We start from the raw sequence: 18,078 nt of genomic DNA on the forward strand, positions 1-18,078 counted from the left end.
ATCTTTGCAACTGCTGCTTCTTCCAGGACTCCTTGTCCTTTAGATTTATTAGCACAAATATACAGCATCTCACTGACCAAAATTTTTTAGTATGTTATGATGTCACCTTGTGGATCAGACAGTAAAAAATCTGCATACAATGCAGGAGATCCGGGTTCAATCCCTGGGTTGGAAAGATCCCCTGGAGAAGGGAGTGACAACCCACTCCAGTATCCTTGCCTGGGAAATCCCATGGACAGAGGAGCCTGGCGGGCGATAGTCCATGGGGTCGCAGAGAGTCAGACAAGATGGAGCGACTAACACTTTCACTTTAACATAACCTTTGGAGAGTGTTTTAAGATGATTTTTAAGGTTCCAATTAAACAAAAACAAGCAAATAAAACTGGTCTGTTATTTCAGGCACATTTAAAAAGAAACCTAACCCTCCCCTTAATTTAATCAATTTAGGAAAGTTAAACCCACCATGCATGGGGAGGGTTAGGTTTCTTTTTAAATGTGCCTGAAGTAACAGACCAAACATGTTTGGGAACGCATGTACACCGGTGGTGGATTCATGTCAATGTATGGCAAAACCAATACAGTATTGTAAAGTAAAATGAAGTAAAAAAACCCAGCACCAATTACAGGGTGCATTATTGTTTTATTATTGAGCTGTCACTTCAAAACTACAGATGAAACCTCTGATCTCACACACAGCCAGCCCCGTGAGCGTCATATACACTTCCTGCAGGAGGTCACTTGTGTATGCTGGGGCATGTCATTTGGCTGGCTGGTTGAGTATTTCTTAGTAAACACAGAGTTAGTTTCACTGATCAGGTTTACTTTCCCAGTCACGAAAAGAAGCAAAACAGGACCATGTAAAAACGATGAAGGAAATAACAAAAGAAACTTAAAGAATTAGGCCCCAATTTAACAATTGTACCACAAATAAGCAGAATAGTTATAAGAACTGAAATGAGCTGACACTTTCATTAATAAAGGGTTTATAAAAAGATGTCCTTTTCATTATAGTTGACTGGAATGCAAAAGTAGGAAGTCAAGAAACACCTGGAGTAACAGGCAAATTTGGCCTTGGAATGTGGAAGGAAGCAGGGCAAAGACTAATAGAGTTTTGCCAAGAAAATGCACTGGTCATAGCAAACACCTCTTCCAACAACACAAGAGAAGACTCTACACATGGACATCACCAGATGGTCAACACCAAAATCAGATTGATTATATTCTTTGCAGCCAAAGATGGAGAAGCTCTATATAGTCAACAAAAACAAGACCAGGAGCTGATTGTGGCTCAGATCATGAATTCCTTATTGCCAAATTCAGACTTAAATTGAAGAAAGTAGGGAAAACTGCTAGACCATTTAGGTATGACCTACATCAAATCCCTTATGATTATACAGTGGAAGTGAGAAATAGATTTAAGGGCCTAGATCTGACAGATAGAGTGCCTGATGAACTGTGGATGGAGGTTTGTGACATTGTACAGAAGGCAGGGATCAAGACCATCCCCATGGAAAAGAAATGCAAAAAAGCAAAATGGCTGTCTGGGGAGGCCTTACAAATAGCTGTGAAAAGAAGAGAGGCAAAAAGCAAAGGAGAAAAGGAAAGATATAAGCATCTGAATACAGAGTTCCAAAGAATAGCAAGAAGAGATGAGAAAGCCTTCTTCAGCGATCAATACAAAGAAATAGAGGAAAACAACAGAATGGGAAAGACTAGAGATCTCTTCAAGAAAATTAGAGATACCAAGGGAATATTTCATGCAAAGATGGTCTTGATAAAGGACAGAAATGGTCTGGACCTAACAGAAGCAGAAGATATTAAGAAGAGGTGGCAAGAATACACAGAAGAACTGTACAAAAGAGATCTTCACAACCCAGATAATCATGATGATGTGATCACTCATCTAGAGCCAGACATCCTGGAATGTGAAGTCAAGTGGGCCTTAGGAAGCATCACTATGAACAAAGCTGGTGGAGCTGATGGAATTCCAGTTGAGCTATTTCAAATCCTGAAAGATGATGCTATGAAAGTGTTGCACTCAATATGCCAGCAAATTTGGAAAAGTCAGCAGTGGCCACAGGACTGGAAAAGGTCAGTTTTCATTCCAATCCCAAAGAAAGGCAATGCCAAAGAATGCTCAAACTACCGCACAACTGCACTCATCTCACATACTAGTAAAGTAATGCTCAAAATTCTCCAAGCTAGGCTTTAGGAATATGTGAACCATGAACTTCCAGATGTTCAAGCTGGTTTTAGAAAAGGCAGAGGAACCAGAGATCAAATTGCCAACATCTGCTGGATCATGGAAAAAGCAAGAGAGTTCCAGAAAAACATCTATTTCTGCTTTATTGACTATGCCAATGCCTTTGACTGTGTGGATCACAATAAACTGTGGAAAATTCTGAAAGAGATGGGAATACCAGACCACCTGACCTGCCTCTTGAGAAATCTGTATGCAGGTCAGGAAGCAACAGCTAGAACTGGACATGGAACAACAGACTGGTTCCATATAGGAAAAGGAGTACGTCAAGGCTGTATATTGTCACCCTGCTCATTTAACTTCTATGCAGAGTACATCATGAGAAACGCTGGACTGGAAGAAGCACAAGCTGGAATCAAGATAGCTGGAAGAAATATCAATCACCTCAGATATGCAGATGACACCACCCTTATGGCAGAAAGTGAAGAGGAACTAAAAAGCCTCTTGATGAAAGTGAAAGTGGAGATTGAAAAAATTGGCCTAAAGTTCAACATTCAGAAAATGAAGATCATGGCATCTGGTCCCATTACTTCATGGGAAATAGATGGGGAAACAGTGGAAACAGTGCCAGACTTTATTTTTTTGCGCTCCAAAATCACTGCAGATGGTGATTGCAGCCATGAAATTAAAAGACACTTACTCCTTGGAAGAAAAGTTATGACCAACCTACATAGTATATTAAAAAGCAGAGACATTTCTTTGCCGACTAAGGTCCATCTAGTCAAGGCTATGGTTTTTCCTGTGGTCATGTATGGATATGAGAGTTGGACTGTGAAGAAGGCAGAGTGCTGAAGAATTGATGCTTTTGAACTGTGGTGTTGGAGAAGACTCTTGAGAGTCCCTTGGACTACAAGGAGATCCAACCAGTCCATTCTGAAGGAGATCAGCCCTGGGGTATCTTTGGAAGGAATGATGCTAAAGCTGAAGCTCTGGTACTTTGGCCACCTCATGGGAAGAGTTGACTCATTAGAAAAGACTGTGATGCTGGGAGGGATTGGGGGCAGGAGGAGAAAGGGACGACAAAGGATGAGATGGCTGGATGGCATCATGGACTCGATGGAGGTGAGTCTGAGTGAACTCCAGGAGTTGGTGATGGACAGGGAGGCCTGGCGTGTTGTAATTCATGGGGTCACAAAGAGTCGGACACGACTGAGAGACTGAACTAAACTATGGAAGTGACAGAGTGTTCAAACTCACAAGTCTAAGACTGCTGTACTTTTTAAAACTAAACATCAACCCACATGCCTCCCTTTTTTTGGGACCCCTACCACCCCCTTAACATTCTCATATACACCCAGCCCTGCCTCATGCAGCCTGGTCGTCTACGTCCCACTCATTCTTCATAAGGCAGAAAACAGGGTCTCCCAGGCAGCAACCTCCCTCTTCTGTGGGTTCACACACTGTCTTATGCTTGGTTCTTGCTTCAAAGTATGACTGTTTGTTTACAGAGCTGTATCTCCTATGAATTTCGAGCTTCGTCTCTTCTCTTTGTTTTTTGTTTACCAGCTGCTACTGCTGGTGCTGCTGATAAGTCGCCTCAGTTGTGTCCGACTCTGTGCGACCCCATAGACGGCAGCCCACCAGGCTCCTCCATCCCTGGGATTCTCCAGGCAAGAACACTGGAGTGGGCTGCCATTTCCTTCTCCAACACTTGAAAGTGAAAGCTGCTACTGAGAACTGCTCAATAAAATTTCATTAAATAAATGAATTATTTTAAAGATAGTTTTCCCGATAGTTATATTTTTAAATGTAGAAAATGATATCAGGCTTGAATACTCCTTAGAGAAATTATGGTAATACAATGGTATAAGTTCAGTTCTAATAAAATAGTAAGAATATAGGTAAGTATGAGCAAATTCATGAAAGGGTTCAAACAGAGCTATCAGTTCTGAGAAAAAGCACCTGTCTATAGCCAAATAAGGGGCTTTCCAGGTGGAGCTAGTGGTAAAGAACCTGCCTGCCAACACAGGAGAAGTGACAGACATGCCTTTGATTCCTCAGTCAGGAAAATCCTCTGGAAGAGGAAATGGCAACTTACTCCAGTATTCTTGCCTGGGAAGACTTGGACAGAGGTGCCTGGTAGGCTGTAGTTCAGGACATGACTGAAGCAATTAGCATGTTTAAGTCAAATTGCCAAAGAAAACAATCAAATAATCAAACAAAAAACAAAAGGGTGGAAAGTTGAGACCACAATTGTCAAAGAGTATATTTCACTTTTTTTCCTTGAATATATATGATTAAATATCTTGGTCACATTTTTGGATGTATTGATTTTGGATAAATGTTTAAGTTTTCATAGCCTGATTACATGTGATAGGATTGAAGGGGGTGGTAAAAAAAAAAACAGGAAAAATTTTTAAAATAACATTTTAAGACTAATATAAAAGATTTCCTGGTAGCTCAGACCGTAAAGCGTCTGCCTACAATGCGGGAGACCTGGATTCAATCCCTGGGTCGGGAAGATCTCCTGGAGAAGGAAATGGCAACCCACTCCAGTACTTTTGCCTGGAAAATTCCATGGACGGAGGAGCTTTGTAGGCTACAGTCCATGGGGTCGCAAAGAGTCGGACACAACTGAGCTACATCAATGTTGCATAAAAGGTTTTAGAGGACTTAGCAAAAAGGATAAGTTTTAAAAAATGAAGATGTTTTAGTTCTAGAGAAGAGTGATGAGGAATTTAATCACTGTCTTCTAGTATATGATGGTTCCGTTGAGAGATGATAGTAATAAAATATTTTCCTTCTTAGCTCAGTGTATGGCCAACAAGGATTGACTTAAAAAGAAAAGAGGAAAACTCTAGAGAAGGTGAGAGATTATGACTAATTACTAAGTAATGCAGTGAAAGATTTCCCTCACAAACTTTTAAAGCAGGAGAGCTACATTTTGATCTGGAGTCAGACATAAGTTTAAACCTGGACAACTCTCAGCAAGACAAATACCATTTTGTTCCATAAACAAATTATGCTCTCTGTGGTTCTCAATGTTCTTCTACAACAAGTCTCCTTCTGTTGCCCACGGGGCTGTCTCAGCCACTGACACCAGGAACAAGCCCCCTGAAACATGTAAAACAGAATCTTCTGAACTAATTTTTCCTTAAATCCTCACCCTTCTGATCAGACTCTCCTAACAAGGTGGCAAAGACTGGAGAAGTGTGATTAAAAATCTCCCAGAGTGTAAAAAGAAATGGAACATAATGATGTTTGGAAATTCAAATACACCTAAAATAGTTTTTAAAACTATAGTATGAAAATCACTGATCTTTGATTTTGTTTATGCTTCATATTTTTTCATTAACATTAAATGACATTTAGTATAATATTTAAGTCAAAAATAATTCTATCAAATATTTTTAACCTCATATAATATATGAAAATACTGTACTGTGAAATTCCAAGATAAGACACAAGTTTAAGGTTTCTATCAAAGGTCACTGAAAGACTAAAGGTTTTTCATAACATTTTTGTCTTTAGGTTTTACAATTAACATTTGCTATGCTGCTTTATTTATATCAAATGCTCACAATTGTTTTATAAATAAATACCACAACCTTTCTAAGGAACTTGAGAGTTTGACCTAAATTCAATTATTTTGTTTTCATGGGACAGCAAAGCTATCAAGATTCGAAATAAGGTGGCACTCTATATATGAAGAATAAGGGCCTGTCTTAAGGTAGATTAAAATTAGATAAAATATTCCAGAGAGATGTACACTGTGGCTTCCGTGTGGCTGCTTGGTAATCTGTGAACCTGAAACAAAGTTCTGCAGAGTTTTTATCTTGTTTTTCTCCAGTTAATGAATGTAATGTATCCACTCAGAATCTGAAAGGAGTACATATCATATCAGGAGAATAGGATTTGGTTCAGCTTACCTGTTCCTGTTGCTGGAAATCCAATCTGAAATAAGTGTTGATGCTTGTTGGTGACAGTGCTTGTTGCCAAAACTACATGCCAGCATTATAACTTCTCTACGTAGTTCTCTAGGTATCATCGAAAGGAAAAGAAAAACCAACAGTGTTAATATCTGGAGAGAAAGGGTAACTCGTTACACTACATTACAGTACATATGTAAATAATTAGCACAAAATAATTTTCAGACACGGGGATCCCATTTTGCTGAGTAAGAAATAATTGAGCAGGGTGGGAGTTGTGCATAAAAACGTCTTCTCTGGAAACAGTTCTCTAGTAGTGAGGGGGTCTAGGTTCAGATCTCAACTTTACCAGTAGAGGCAGATTTTAAATTACAACACGGCCAAGAAAAGCCTTTGTTCTCAGTACCAGGTGGTGGAAACTGTGTTGTCCACCAGCAGTCCTTCCAGGAAAGGGAAATGAAAGATGCAGGATGAAAGGTCGTCTCACGCTGCTACAGCCACAGTGCTTCTAGCGGCGTGTCACTGTGCGGTTCTAGGGGGAAGCAAATAAGAAAATAAAACCGTACTCATGTTGGTAGGACGCTTGGACAAGAGATCCATTAAAACTGTTTTTTGGCCAACCAAGCTTGATGTACGTCGTTGCAACTTGCTTTAAAATATATTCCTAAATGAAGAGTAGGAGAAATAAAGATAATGTTACTTTCAAATCACTTTGCTCTGACAACTGAAATTATATGTAACTTAAAATATTTTCCAAATGAACCTACTTTGAATGTCCATAAAATAATGGGTATGGTAAAGCTTTATTATAATTTCATTTGACTTAGTATTTCAAACATAGAAAATAAATATAAAATACAGTTGCAATGGTGGAAGTCTATTCTTTACTGCCTATTGAAAAATTAAGCAATTTTCACTATTAAATATTTGAGATGACAATTTTTGTAGTGAAAAAGAAACTAAGGAATATTGATAATGAATCCGTGTATACATAGTTACATATGTATGTAGATATAGTTTATGAAAATGAGTACCTAATCTTTATCATTTTATGTAAATAGACCCTATTTAATGCAAAACTATTAGATAAGCCCAGCTAATAGCCTAGCCTTGTTGAACCTGACACCCACAAAAGAGATTCAGTCTTTAGTAAAATGATGAACTATTAATATTTCAAAGTCAAAATCCATTCATCTAATGATATAATTAAATAGTAGTAGTCATGTAAGATATGTTCTCCTCACTTTAATGTGGTCCTTGAATTTTGACAAAGGAAGGAAAACACGGAAATTACAGTAAAACAATTTTAACTTTTACTGGAAATGAAGTGTCTGACATGATATACTATTCTAAAGTACAAATATACACAAGAATGTAAATTTGTTTTACCTAAGTTTAATATTACAGTGTCTCTGTGTTAAGGAGAAAAGAGAAGGGTAATGAGCCTTTCTCCAGCAGATAAAAATGATAGACACCATAACTGTACTGATACTTGTATGCACGTCTGCCACAAAGGCAGACTAAAACAAAACTGATAACAGTGAACAGTCAAGCCAAGACTATTCTCATTAAAAAAATTGTTAAAGCCAAGGTGCTTTCATGCAGGCTTACGATAAGATTTAAAAAAGCAACTCTTATGGACATCACACTATTTAGATGACTCTAATAAACAGCTTTCATGTCAGAGCCATCTTGCCTCGAGTCATTTCAAATTCATAGGTTAATTAGCAGAGCCAGTATGTTATAAATTAGGAACATTTTATGACACAGAGCAGAGTCTTCAAATAAGTAAACGGAAAATAAATAATCCTCAATGGTGATAGGAGTTACAGAGATACATTCTCACATGCAAAACTTCACTGGTGATAAGAAATTTTGGAATCAAAAGCTCATTAGCAGTACTTAACCCTAATGCTATGCAAAATGATTATTACATTAGATTAGGTGGTGTCAGCTTTGCAGGTTTGGTTTTCCAGCCCTTGCTCCTGCTGCTAAGTCGCTTCCGTCGTGTCCGACTCTGTGCGACCCCATAGACGGCAGCCCACCAGGCTCCCCCATCCCTGGGATTCTCCAGGCAAGAGCACTGGAGTGGGTTGCCATTTCCTTCTCCAGTGCATGAAAGTGAAAAGTGAACTTGAAGTCGCTCAGTCGTGTCCATCTCTTAGCGACCCCATGGACTGTAGCCCACCAGGCTCCTCCGTCCATGGGATTTTCCAGGCAAGAGTACTGGAGTGGGGTGCCATTGCCTTCTCCGTTTCCAGCCCTTAGGCTTAGAAATTTGGTCAAGTAACATATTGGAATGTTTGCCATGTCTTCAGGTCTATTTGGATTAGCTGTTGTTTGCTCTCCTATATCTCCTTGGACCCAATTATGAATGGGCTTTTGCCTCAATGTTGATCTTAACCTTGTTAATTAAGGAAGTGAATTGAATTTACTATGCCCCTTTGGATAAAAATAATGACTAAGAATCTTTACTGAAACTGTCTATATTCTGTGAAGATTTTTGCATCCCTCTCTCAGGTTAAGTCTTTTGTGAACACAGAACCCTTTAACTCTAGGGAAGTAAGTCTGAACTTTAAGGATTTGTTATGTATATTTGTTCTTAAATTCTGAGGCATTTAAGCTTAACTGACACTTTTAGGTCAGAAAAAAAAAAAGTAGCCTGTATTACATTTCTTTCTTCAGAATTTGCCATTAGTGTCATACAGAAAATCAGAACAAAAATGATAACACAAATTAGAAGGAACTAAAATAACTTGGGATCAAGTTGAACATAGTAGATAATGAGAAAACAGTTTATCTTCTGAAAAGAAGAAAATATATCTTTTTACATTGAAGACGTTGTATTTCTCCATGCGGTCCAGTAATTTATCTAGAGGATAAAGAGCTCTGCTGGCAGCATGCCAAGGAAGAAAATCCTTTTCCTCAGACAGGTATCTGATAATCTCCAGAGGAATATTCTGAGGCAAATACCCAGCTCTGCACAAAAAAATTTAATGTTAATTATATGCAGAAAAGATACATGATGAGGCAAAAATGAAGATTTTATGTATGCAAATAAAAGGCAGAAAGCAAGATTCATCACAGTATAAAGAAGCCATACTCAGAACTATAAGAATAAAATTACTCACTTTTTAAATATAGTCCTACTTAGGATGCCAATGCCCCTTAATATATACAGAGTTAGCGAGTAAAAAATTTGCATGAACACAAAAATATCAGCATGCATGTTTTTAAAAAGGAAAGAATTGTGGGACTTGAATAAAATCAACTCTAGGTATTTTCTTCATGGAAACCATTCAGAGGTCATGAGTTGTTGAAAATTATTGATTACTGAAATGAAATTCTGGGTTCTCAATGCATTTGTTTTACTTTTCATGTACTTCTGTATAATGACATTTAATCCAGGTTGTCCCCAAAAGGATAATCAAATTAAAATAGCAACTTCCAATTTTGACTGTATTTGTTACATTACCATACAAACATTTTTTCAAAACTTCCTATTGGAACGCATGTACACCCGTGGTGGATTCATGTCAATGTATGGCAAAACCAATACAGAATTGTAAAGTAAAATAAAAAATAAATAAATTTTAAAAATAAATAAATAAATAAAAATAAAAACAATTCTATCAATATAGCACCTATGAAGAAGAGCAGAGTTAGATTTAAAGTTTAAATTACAAAAAATGTTAAAAAATAGACTCTTCCTCTTTATTATTTTCAATAGGTGCTAACCATGGGGACCAACGTCAGATTCTTTGGAAAATATGAAACGGTAGCTTTTAAAAACTGTTTGATCACATGCAGCCCACTTTTACAGAGGGTATATTCGAAAAGGGATCCAAAAGAAGTGAATATCCTTACACTACAGTGGACTGCATAGAAAATCCTCACAAATCAAAGCAATATGAAAAGCAGTATGGAGTGCATTAAAAGATGGTCTTAGCCTTAATGTCCCTGATGTATACACAGGGTGACACCATGCATTTGCTGATTTTTTACATTAATAATCAACTGAATATAGACTTCTAACACAGGGGACAGGTAAATATGAAGGCAAGCAAAGCCTGGTTCTCTTCTTTACTTACATTTCACACCACTATTTTTTATGGCATCACAAAATTAGATGGATTTTTTAATTTATGTTTGGTAGAAGGTGGACAGGGAGGGAGCAAAGTCTTCTCATCTTCATTTCCAGCAAGTTTGCCAGATTATTTAGTCTTTACTAATGTGATAAGCAAAAACTACTCTATGCACAAATATTCACTTGCAGCTGTGTTTATAATGTTCATAATAAAAACCAACTCTGAAGATTCTGCTTCAGTTTTCTTTGGATTTAATAAGTGAACATACATCATCACTCTAATGATTTTGATTCACTCTCGGTATAAGATCAACCATAGCTAACACCTGACATAAATAAGAATGGTGAAAATAACCCCGAATTTCCACATTTCCATAAAATTCCCTGAAGTTTGTATGCCTTAGACTCCACCTAGGTTTGTGGCACTTTTCTTGTACACTTTCTATTTTATACATCCTTACAAAAATAGCATGAAATTAGGCTAAGGCAATAGTAATTAAATAAGAAACAAAACTTCATATTTTTGCTAATGTAGCATAATAAAACAGTTAAATTTTTGCCTACAGGGGTTGTAAAAGTAATGATGTGGTTTTCTTCCTTAAAAATAACACAGCTTCCAATATTTCATATTTCATAATTTGTTTTTTCTGAATTTTTAATCCAAGATGTTAACTAGCATGGTGATCATAAATTTGCCTTTTCTAAAATTATAAAATCTGCATGCCGTGGATTAGATAATTTTAGAGTTGAAGATTTATCTAGAACCCATTATTCTTTTATTGAGGAAATAAGAAAAAATTATGTATTTTTTTAAAAAGAACCTTTAGTAAGTAGCTAATTTATTAGGGTCCTTCAGATGAGTTTGGAAAATCAAGAAAGGTGTTTGTGTCTATTTTCTCATGGATTTAAACATACTACCTCTTATCAGTTACAATATATTGTATATTATTTCTTCTTTATAAATGGATGGACATCTTTCAATGACTTATGTTTTGGAAGCAATATGACTAAAAATAAAAATATGACAAATAATGTTATGAAAAGAGACTTGGTCCAGAAAAAAGAGCCTGAAACTGAGGAAGAGCCTGAAAGCCTGAGTGCTTGCTGTACAATCAGGTCCGTCCATCTCTCCAAGCCTCACATTCCTTATCTGTGAAATAAGAGGCTTGAAATAAGTGGTATCTTTTTTAGGTTTTGAAGCTAACGCTTTTATTCTAACCCACTTACCTATATTTTAGCCTGCTTAAAAAAATCATCACCACAACAGGGACATAATGTGTTTACTTAAAATTTTTGAAAAAAATGCTTTTTCATTTTTATATTCCCCATTATTCAGCTGTTTGATATGTTTAAGTCTTCTAAGAGTCAGAGCTTGAATCTAGGTTTTATAGGACATTTGACGTAGTGTAATAAACCAAAGCAAGCCTAAGAGAAATTTAAGTAATGACCAAGGCAAGTGAAGTATTCATTAAATCAAGAAATAGAGCAGGTTATGTTTTGAGTCCTTAAGGCAAAAATTGCTGACTGTGCACCAGAATCTATGCCCTGTTCCACTTCCTGGAATAAAGGATAATTCTCATTTCCTTGGTAGCTAGTTGTGGTCATGTGACTATAGAGTAGCCTATAGAGTATTAGCGTTCCTCACTGTCAAGGTCAGCCCATAGACACCGTGTCCTTTTTCCCTAAAATGAATCTTTCAGAGTGACCCTGAACAGAACTCTTATGCTGAATATGTGAGAAACCTATCTGGGGGTCTGAATGACTGCATCCCCAAGTACCAGTTCTCATACCCAATTCTGTTTTGTGTGCAGGAAGTACACTTTTATTGCTTTTTCTTTTTAATCCAAATATATCTTTGGGTCTGTTTTATTTAAAACAATTAACCTTCTCTAATGCATTCTTTAAATAGAATAAGAAATAGATTACTCTCAAATTGCCCTCATTTTGTGTTGTTACAAACATATGTAAGTAATTATCTACTATATAATTCAATAAACTTGCATTTAGCCTGCTAAATCAAAATATGTAGCTATACTCAATTGGGTAAGAGGATAATCAACTTCATTACAAAATTAAGACTTGTAAGAGATAATGTTGGTGAATAAGTTACCTAGTTTAGATATGTGCTTGTGTAATTGGCTGGTAATGATATGTGTGATTAGTACTACTGATAATGCAATCAATATAGGAGAAGTGTGTGGAATCCTAGTGAATGGAACACTACATTAGCTCAAAGTAATCAGCCCAGTAGGAAGCACACTTAGGGTCCTGATGCTGAAATGCAGTTTCCTTAAATTTGCATCGTCACAGGGAAAAGTTACTAGAAACTGTGATGGGGGGAGGGGACAAATTCTTAAAGAATAGTGTATGTATAACTCTACGGGTTTTTCCTCTTTTAGGAAGAAGCTGTAGATGATATTTATCTTCTCTCCTCTTGAGGTGAGGCTTGGCATAAGAAATTAGTTAGGAATCAAAACAGTGGGATAAACATGGGAAAAGACGCTCAACATCAGCAATAATTATGGAAATGCAAATCAAAACTAAAATGAGGTATCACCTCACACCAGTCAGAATGGCCATCATCAAAAAAATCTACAAACAAACAAATACCAGAGAGGGTGTGGAGGAAAAAAGAACCCTCTTGCATTGTTGGTAGGAATGTAAACTGATATAGCCACTATGGAGAACAGTATGGAGATTTCTTAAAAAACTAGGAATAAATCTACCATATGACCCAATAATCCCACTAATGGGCATATATGCCGAGGAAACCATAATTGAAAAAGATACATATACCCCAATGTTCACTGCAGCACTTTTTACAATAGCTCGGACATGGAAGCAACCTAGATGTCCATCAGCAGATGAATGGATAAGGAAGTTGTGGCACATATACACAATGGAATATTACTCAGCCATAAAAAGGAACACATTTGAGTCAATTCCAATGAGGTGGATGAAACTAGAACCTATTATACACAGTGAAGTAAGTCAGAAAGAGAAATACAAAAACTGTATATTGATGCATATATATATGGAATTTAGAAAGATGGTACTGATGAACTTATTTGCAGGGCAACAGTGGAGAAGCAGATATAGAGAACAGGCTTGTGGACACAGTAGTGGAAGGAGAGTGGGCCAAATTGAGAGAGTAGCATTGAAACATATACATTACCATGTGTAAAACAGCTAGTGGGAAGTTACTGTGTAACACAGGGAGCCTAAGCTGGTGCTCTGTGACAACCTAGAGGAGTGCGGCAGAGTGGGAGGTGGCAAGGAGGTTTGGGGCGGGGGGGCGGGGCATGTATAACCTATGGCTGATCCATGTTGATGTATGGCTGAAACGAACACAGCATTGTAAAGCAATCATCCTCGAATTAAAATAAATAGTTTTTTTAAAAAACACCATTGGGAAGACAGGAAAATGAGGGAAGTTTAAGCAATGGATAAAAGATTGCCTGCATACACCTGTACAGTTCTTCCTCCCATCCCTGTGTCTCTCTCAACACACACATACCTTCTGCTCTTCCTTCTCTAATTACTGGAGCTTGCAATGGGATATATCTTTAGGCATGCAAGAGGATATTTTATAAAGGAATGACATTAAAATCAGACTATATTAACTGATGTAAAAATGCACTGACCTTAGCTGGCTTTGTTTTCACCCAAGATCTAAAACTACTTTTGAATTCCTGTGAATGTTAACTCAAATCTTCTGTGATAGGTGGCTTGTACACATAACCTATTTTACCTTTTCTTTAAAAGCCATTGGTTTCTGGGCACTTGAAACTTTATGAAAAGTAAAAAAGCACAACCTTCAGACTTTTCAGAGCATCATACTCCAGTCTTCATTAATTGAATGTTTATTTAAAAACAATAAATAGCCTACTACATATCTCACCATACATGCAGAAGAGACTATAACTGTCCCTTAGGGCATAGATGTTTGAAGCAATTACTGCAATGCTTAATTAAGAAGCTTACTATTCTATCTACTGTTCTTTGCTATTCATTATTGTAAGACTTTTATGTGCTCTTTGTGGAAAGATATTGTGGTGGAGACTGAAAACCCCACTTGTCCACAGAGCACCACAGAATAAAGAGGGAACAACACAGAGGAGGTATCTGTGTCAACCACGGGTCCTTGTGATCAGTTCCTAGAGAAAACAAAGATATGGTTCAAGCACTGGCAAACCGTTGTCTGCAGAGACAAGAAGGAATTACAGTCGGTCCTTCACACCTACAGGTTCTGCATCAGTGGATTCAACCAACTGTGGATCAAAATATTTGAGAAAAAAAAATTACAAAGTTCTAAAAAGCAAAACTTGAATTCACTGCATGCTGGCAAATATAAATGAATCAATTATACCATATTCAATATTATAAGTAATCTGGAGACTATTTAAAGTATATACAAGCACTATATATGCCATCTTGGGCTTTCCAGTTGGCACAGTGGTAAAGAAGCTGTCTGCCAATGAAGGAGATACAAGTTTGATCCCTGGGTCAGGAAGATCTCCTGGAAGAGAAAATGGCAACCCACTCCAACATTCTTGCCTGGGAAATCCCATGAACAGAGGAGCCTGGCAGGCTATAGTCCATGGAGTTGCAAAGAGTCAGACATGGCTGAGTTACTGAGGATATACGTATACACTATGCCATTTTATACAAGGGATCTGAGGATTTTGGTATCTGTGGGGGTTCTGAAGGCAGAGTATACCAAGAGATGGCTTACTTGCTTGTAGCCCCACAAAATTAGGAATGTGAAAAGTTGCACAAAAAAAAGAGAGTTCTTATGGCCCCTTCTCCTGCTCCTTTTCTTTTAGAAAGCCCACTTCCAAAACTGACTCACGCACTTAGTTTATGATTTCACATACACTTTGATAACACCCCTATTCATAATAAGTATCATGATATTAATCAGAATTTTATCCTAATACTACCTTCTCACTCACTGAACTTAGATCTCTAAAGAAACCTGCTTTTTACCCATCTTTTTACACCCATAGCCTAACGCAGAATCTAGTTCAAAATAAACATACTCAATAAACATACTCAAACTAAATTAAATCATGGCAATAATGTCAGTTCTTAAAAACAAGAACACTTTGCAAGTATAGTAAAACAAACATTGCTACCATTTCTTAATTAAATATTTTCTAAGATTAAATGATACCAGAGAAAATTCTGTCTGAGTGATCTCTGTAGTATTTTTGCTCATCCTGTTTACTAATGAGACGCATAATAGAAGACATGAAGGCCATTGCTATCTAGCCAATAGCTTTGAATAAACTAGTCTATAATAAAGTAAAGTAGCCTTGTAGCCAGTGAGAAAGCAGAGGTATTATACAACACCACTGTTCTTTTCTTTCTGATTAGCCAATGACTCCTGCTCTCCCGGAAGCGTTATTACATAGCAGGTACTTAAATTGAGAGAGGGCTTAGGAGTCTTTCTTCTGTTCAGTAAATTGACAAGGGTCAAACTACATGATCTCCAAGGCCCCTTCTTCAGTAAACACTTAATAATTAAAAATAAAACATCCAAAAATAATTTTTGCAACTTGTATAGTTCCACCACCACCATCACAACCACAACCATCCTTTTTTTCCACACACTTGTTTCTTCATTTCCAAACATAATTTCTCAAGAAATCAGTCATTATGTAAACATAGTGGGTCCTCTAGGCACTCAGTGATGTTCAGAAGCAAAGTCAATGTTTGGTCATTAGTTGGAAAAGCCAACAGATGTTAGCTATTTTCCCCAAAGTGAAGAAGTCCTTAGCTTTATGGTCAAAGTCAACTAATTTAGTTCATTTTACATTTTAGAAAACTATCAGCTAAGCTATCCTATATTGAGGGAGCTCCCAGGTGGCTCTGTAGTTAGGAATCTGCCCCCTAGTGTAAGAAACACAGATTCAATCCCTGGAGGAGGAAATGGCCACCCACTCCAGTATTCTCGCCTGGAGAATTCCATGGACAGAGGAGTCTGGTAGGGTATGGCCCATGGGGTTGCAAAAGAGTCAGACACGACTGAGCAACTGAGCGCACACACACATCCTAGACTGAGGAATTATTGTATGCCCTTGGTAACTCAGATGGCAAAAAATCTGCCTCCAATGTGAGCGACCTGGGTTCGATCCCTGGGTTGGGAAGGTTCCCTGGAGAAGGTAATGGCTACCCACTTCAGTATTCTGGCCTTGAGAATTCCATGGACTATATATCCATGGGATTGCAAATAGTCGAACACGACTGAGCAACTTTCACTTCAGCTATATGTTATGGAATGACAGTCTGTTTCAGGGTATTGTCCTTAAAAGCTTCAAGATCAGTACTGTTATGCCCATTTTTTAGATTGTTATTATGACTGAACAACAACATATATGTATGTACACATATATATATTGTCTAGCATACATACACATATATGTATACTATATGTGTTTACATACACACATATATGCATATATACATTGTCTAGTAGACATGCATATGCATACTGTCAGGTAGTTAAGTCACATGCAAATCTTTTGCAACCTCAAGGTTTGTAGCCCGCCAGGCTCCTGTGTCTATGGAATTTCCAGGCAAGAATACTGGAGTGGGTTGCCATTTCCTTCTCCAGGGTATCTTTCTGACCCAGGGACTGACCCCTTATCTCCTGCATTAGCAGGCGGATTCTCTCCCACTCAGCCACCAGGGAAGTGCTATATGCATATGTATATATTGGCTACACTTTGCTGCACGTGGGATTTACATGCCCTGACTAGGGATGCAACCCTGTGCCCCTACAGTGAAAGTGTGGAGTCTTAACCACTAGACCACCAGGGAAGTCCTTTTTTTTTTTTTTTTAAGATAGCTAAAACTTGTAGAAGAGAAGCACCTTGCCAAGCTCATTTGACTAATAAGTGACAGAGCTGGAATTCAAAGTCAGGACTGACAAGAAGCTCCCATGGTTCCCCTGCATGAGGTTCCCTCCCCGAATACCACTTTGAAATAGGGTTAAAGGCTTTCTTTCCCTCTTCCTTCAACATCTGTTTGCATGTCATAATCACAGCACTTAGATTCCAGATGCTGTGCTGTGCTCAGTCATGTCTGGCTCTTTGAGACCTGGTGACTGTAGCCTGCCAGGCTCCTCTGTCTATGGGATTTCCTAGGCAAGAATACTGGAGTGGGTTGCCATGCCCTCCTGTCACATCCCAGACCAAAGCACAAATAAATACCTAATAAAATCCCAGTGCTTTGAAGGGGAAGTAAGCAATGTTAGGGAAAGGAGATTTATGGGGAAATAATTTAAATAGCGTGTTTAGGGAAAGTCTCCCTGTGGACATCTGCATGAAGTGAGAGAATGGTTTGCATAAATCTGGGAGGAGGGGATTTCTGACCAAGGAAACAGCAAGTTCAAAGGTCCTGAGACAGGAACAAATTTAGGATCTTGAAGCTAACAAAAAGGACTTTGTGGATGAAACAGAATAAGCCTGAAACAAAGAGGAAGGCCTGAGGTTGCAGAGGTTGGTGGCACTAAATCATGACAGTTCTAATAAATTCTAAGGGCTTCAGATCATTTTTCTATGGATGATGAGAAGCCACCACAAGTTTTTGAGCTAGGAAATAGCATGATCTGATTTATGCTCTAGAAGGGTGACTCACTGGAATAGAGAGCAAACTTAAATATGCCATGTGGTCTTCCAAGAGAGAAGGGAGTGAAATATGATTGTCCAGCTGATCTCTCTCTCTTACTATATGAACTGTATTCATGAGAGGTACATAATCTAGTGAGTAAAACTGATGACATGAAAATAGACATAATGTTTTATTTTGTTTTTAAGATAGGTTATGCATGAGATTTGTTTTAGAAACAGTTTCTT

At 37.7% G+C, this 18,078-nt stretch overlaps 1 protein-coding gene across 1 annotated transcript in view; it reads right to left on the reverse strand.

The window, feature by feature from the left end:
* The window catches only part of TRHDE (thyrotropin releasing hormone degrading enzyme), a 456,456-nt gene that overhangs the window by 39,961 nt on the left and 398,417 nt on the right, over positions 1 to 18,078 (reverse strand). Inside the window, exons 13-15 of the mRNA XM_040233874.1 lie at positions 8,961 to 9,108; positions 6,696 to 6,793; positions 6,130 to 6,237 (exon numbers count right to left, since the gene is read on the reverse strand). Coding sequence (XP_040089808.1) covers positions 6,130 to 6,237; positions 6,696 to 6,793; positions 8,961 to 9,108 — 354 coding nt within the window. The remainder of the gene's footprint in view (positions 1 to 6,129; positions 6,238 to 6,695; positions 6,794 to 8,960; positions 9,109 to 18,078) is intronic.

The sequence above is a fragment of the Oryx dammah genome, unplaced genomic scaffold, assembly GCF_014754425.2.
Source record: "Oryx dammah isolate SB20612 unplaced genomic scaffold, SCBI_Odam_1.1 HiC_scaffold_29, whole genome shotgun sequence".
Lineage (NCBI taxonomy): Eukaryota > Metazoa > Chordata > Mammalia > Artiodactyla > Bovidae > Oryx > Oryx dammah.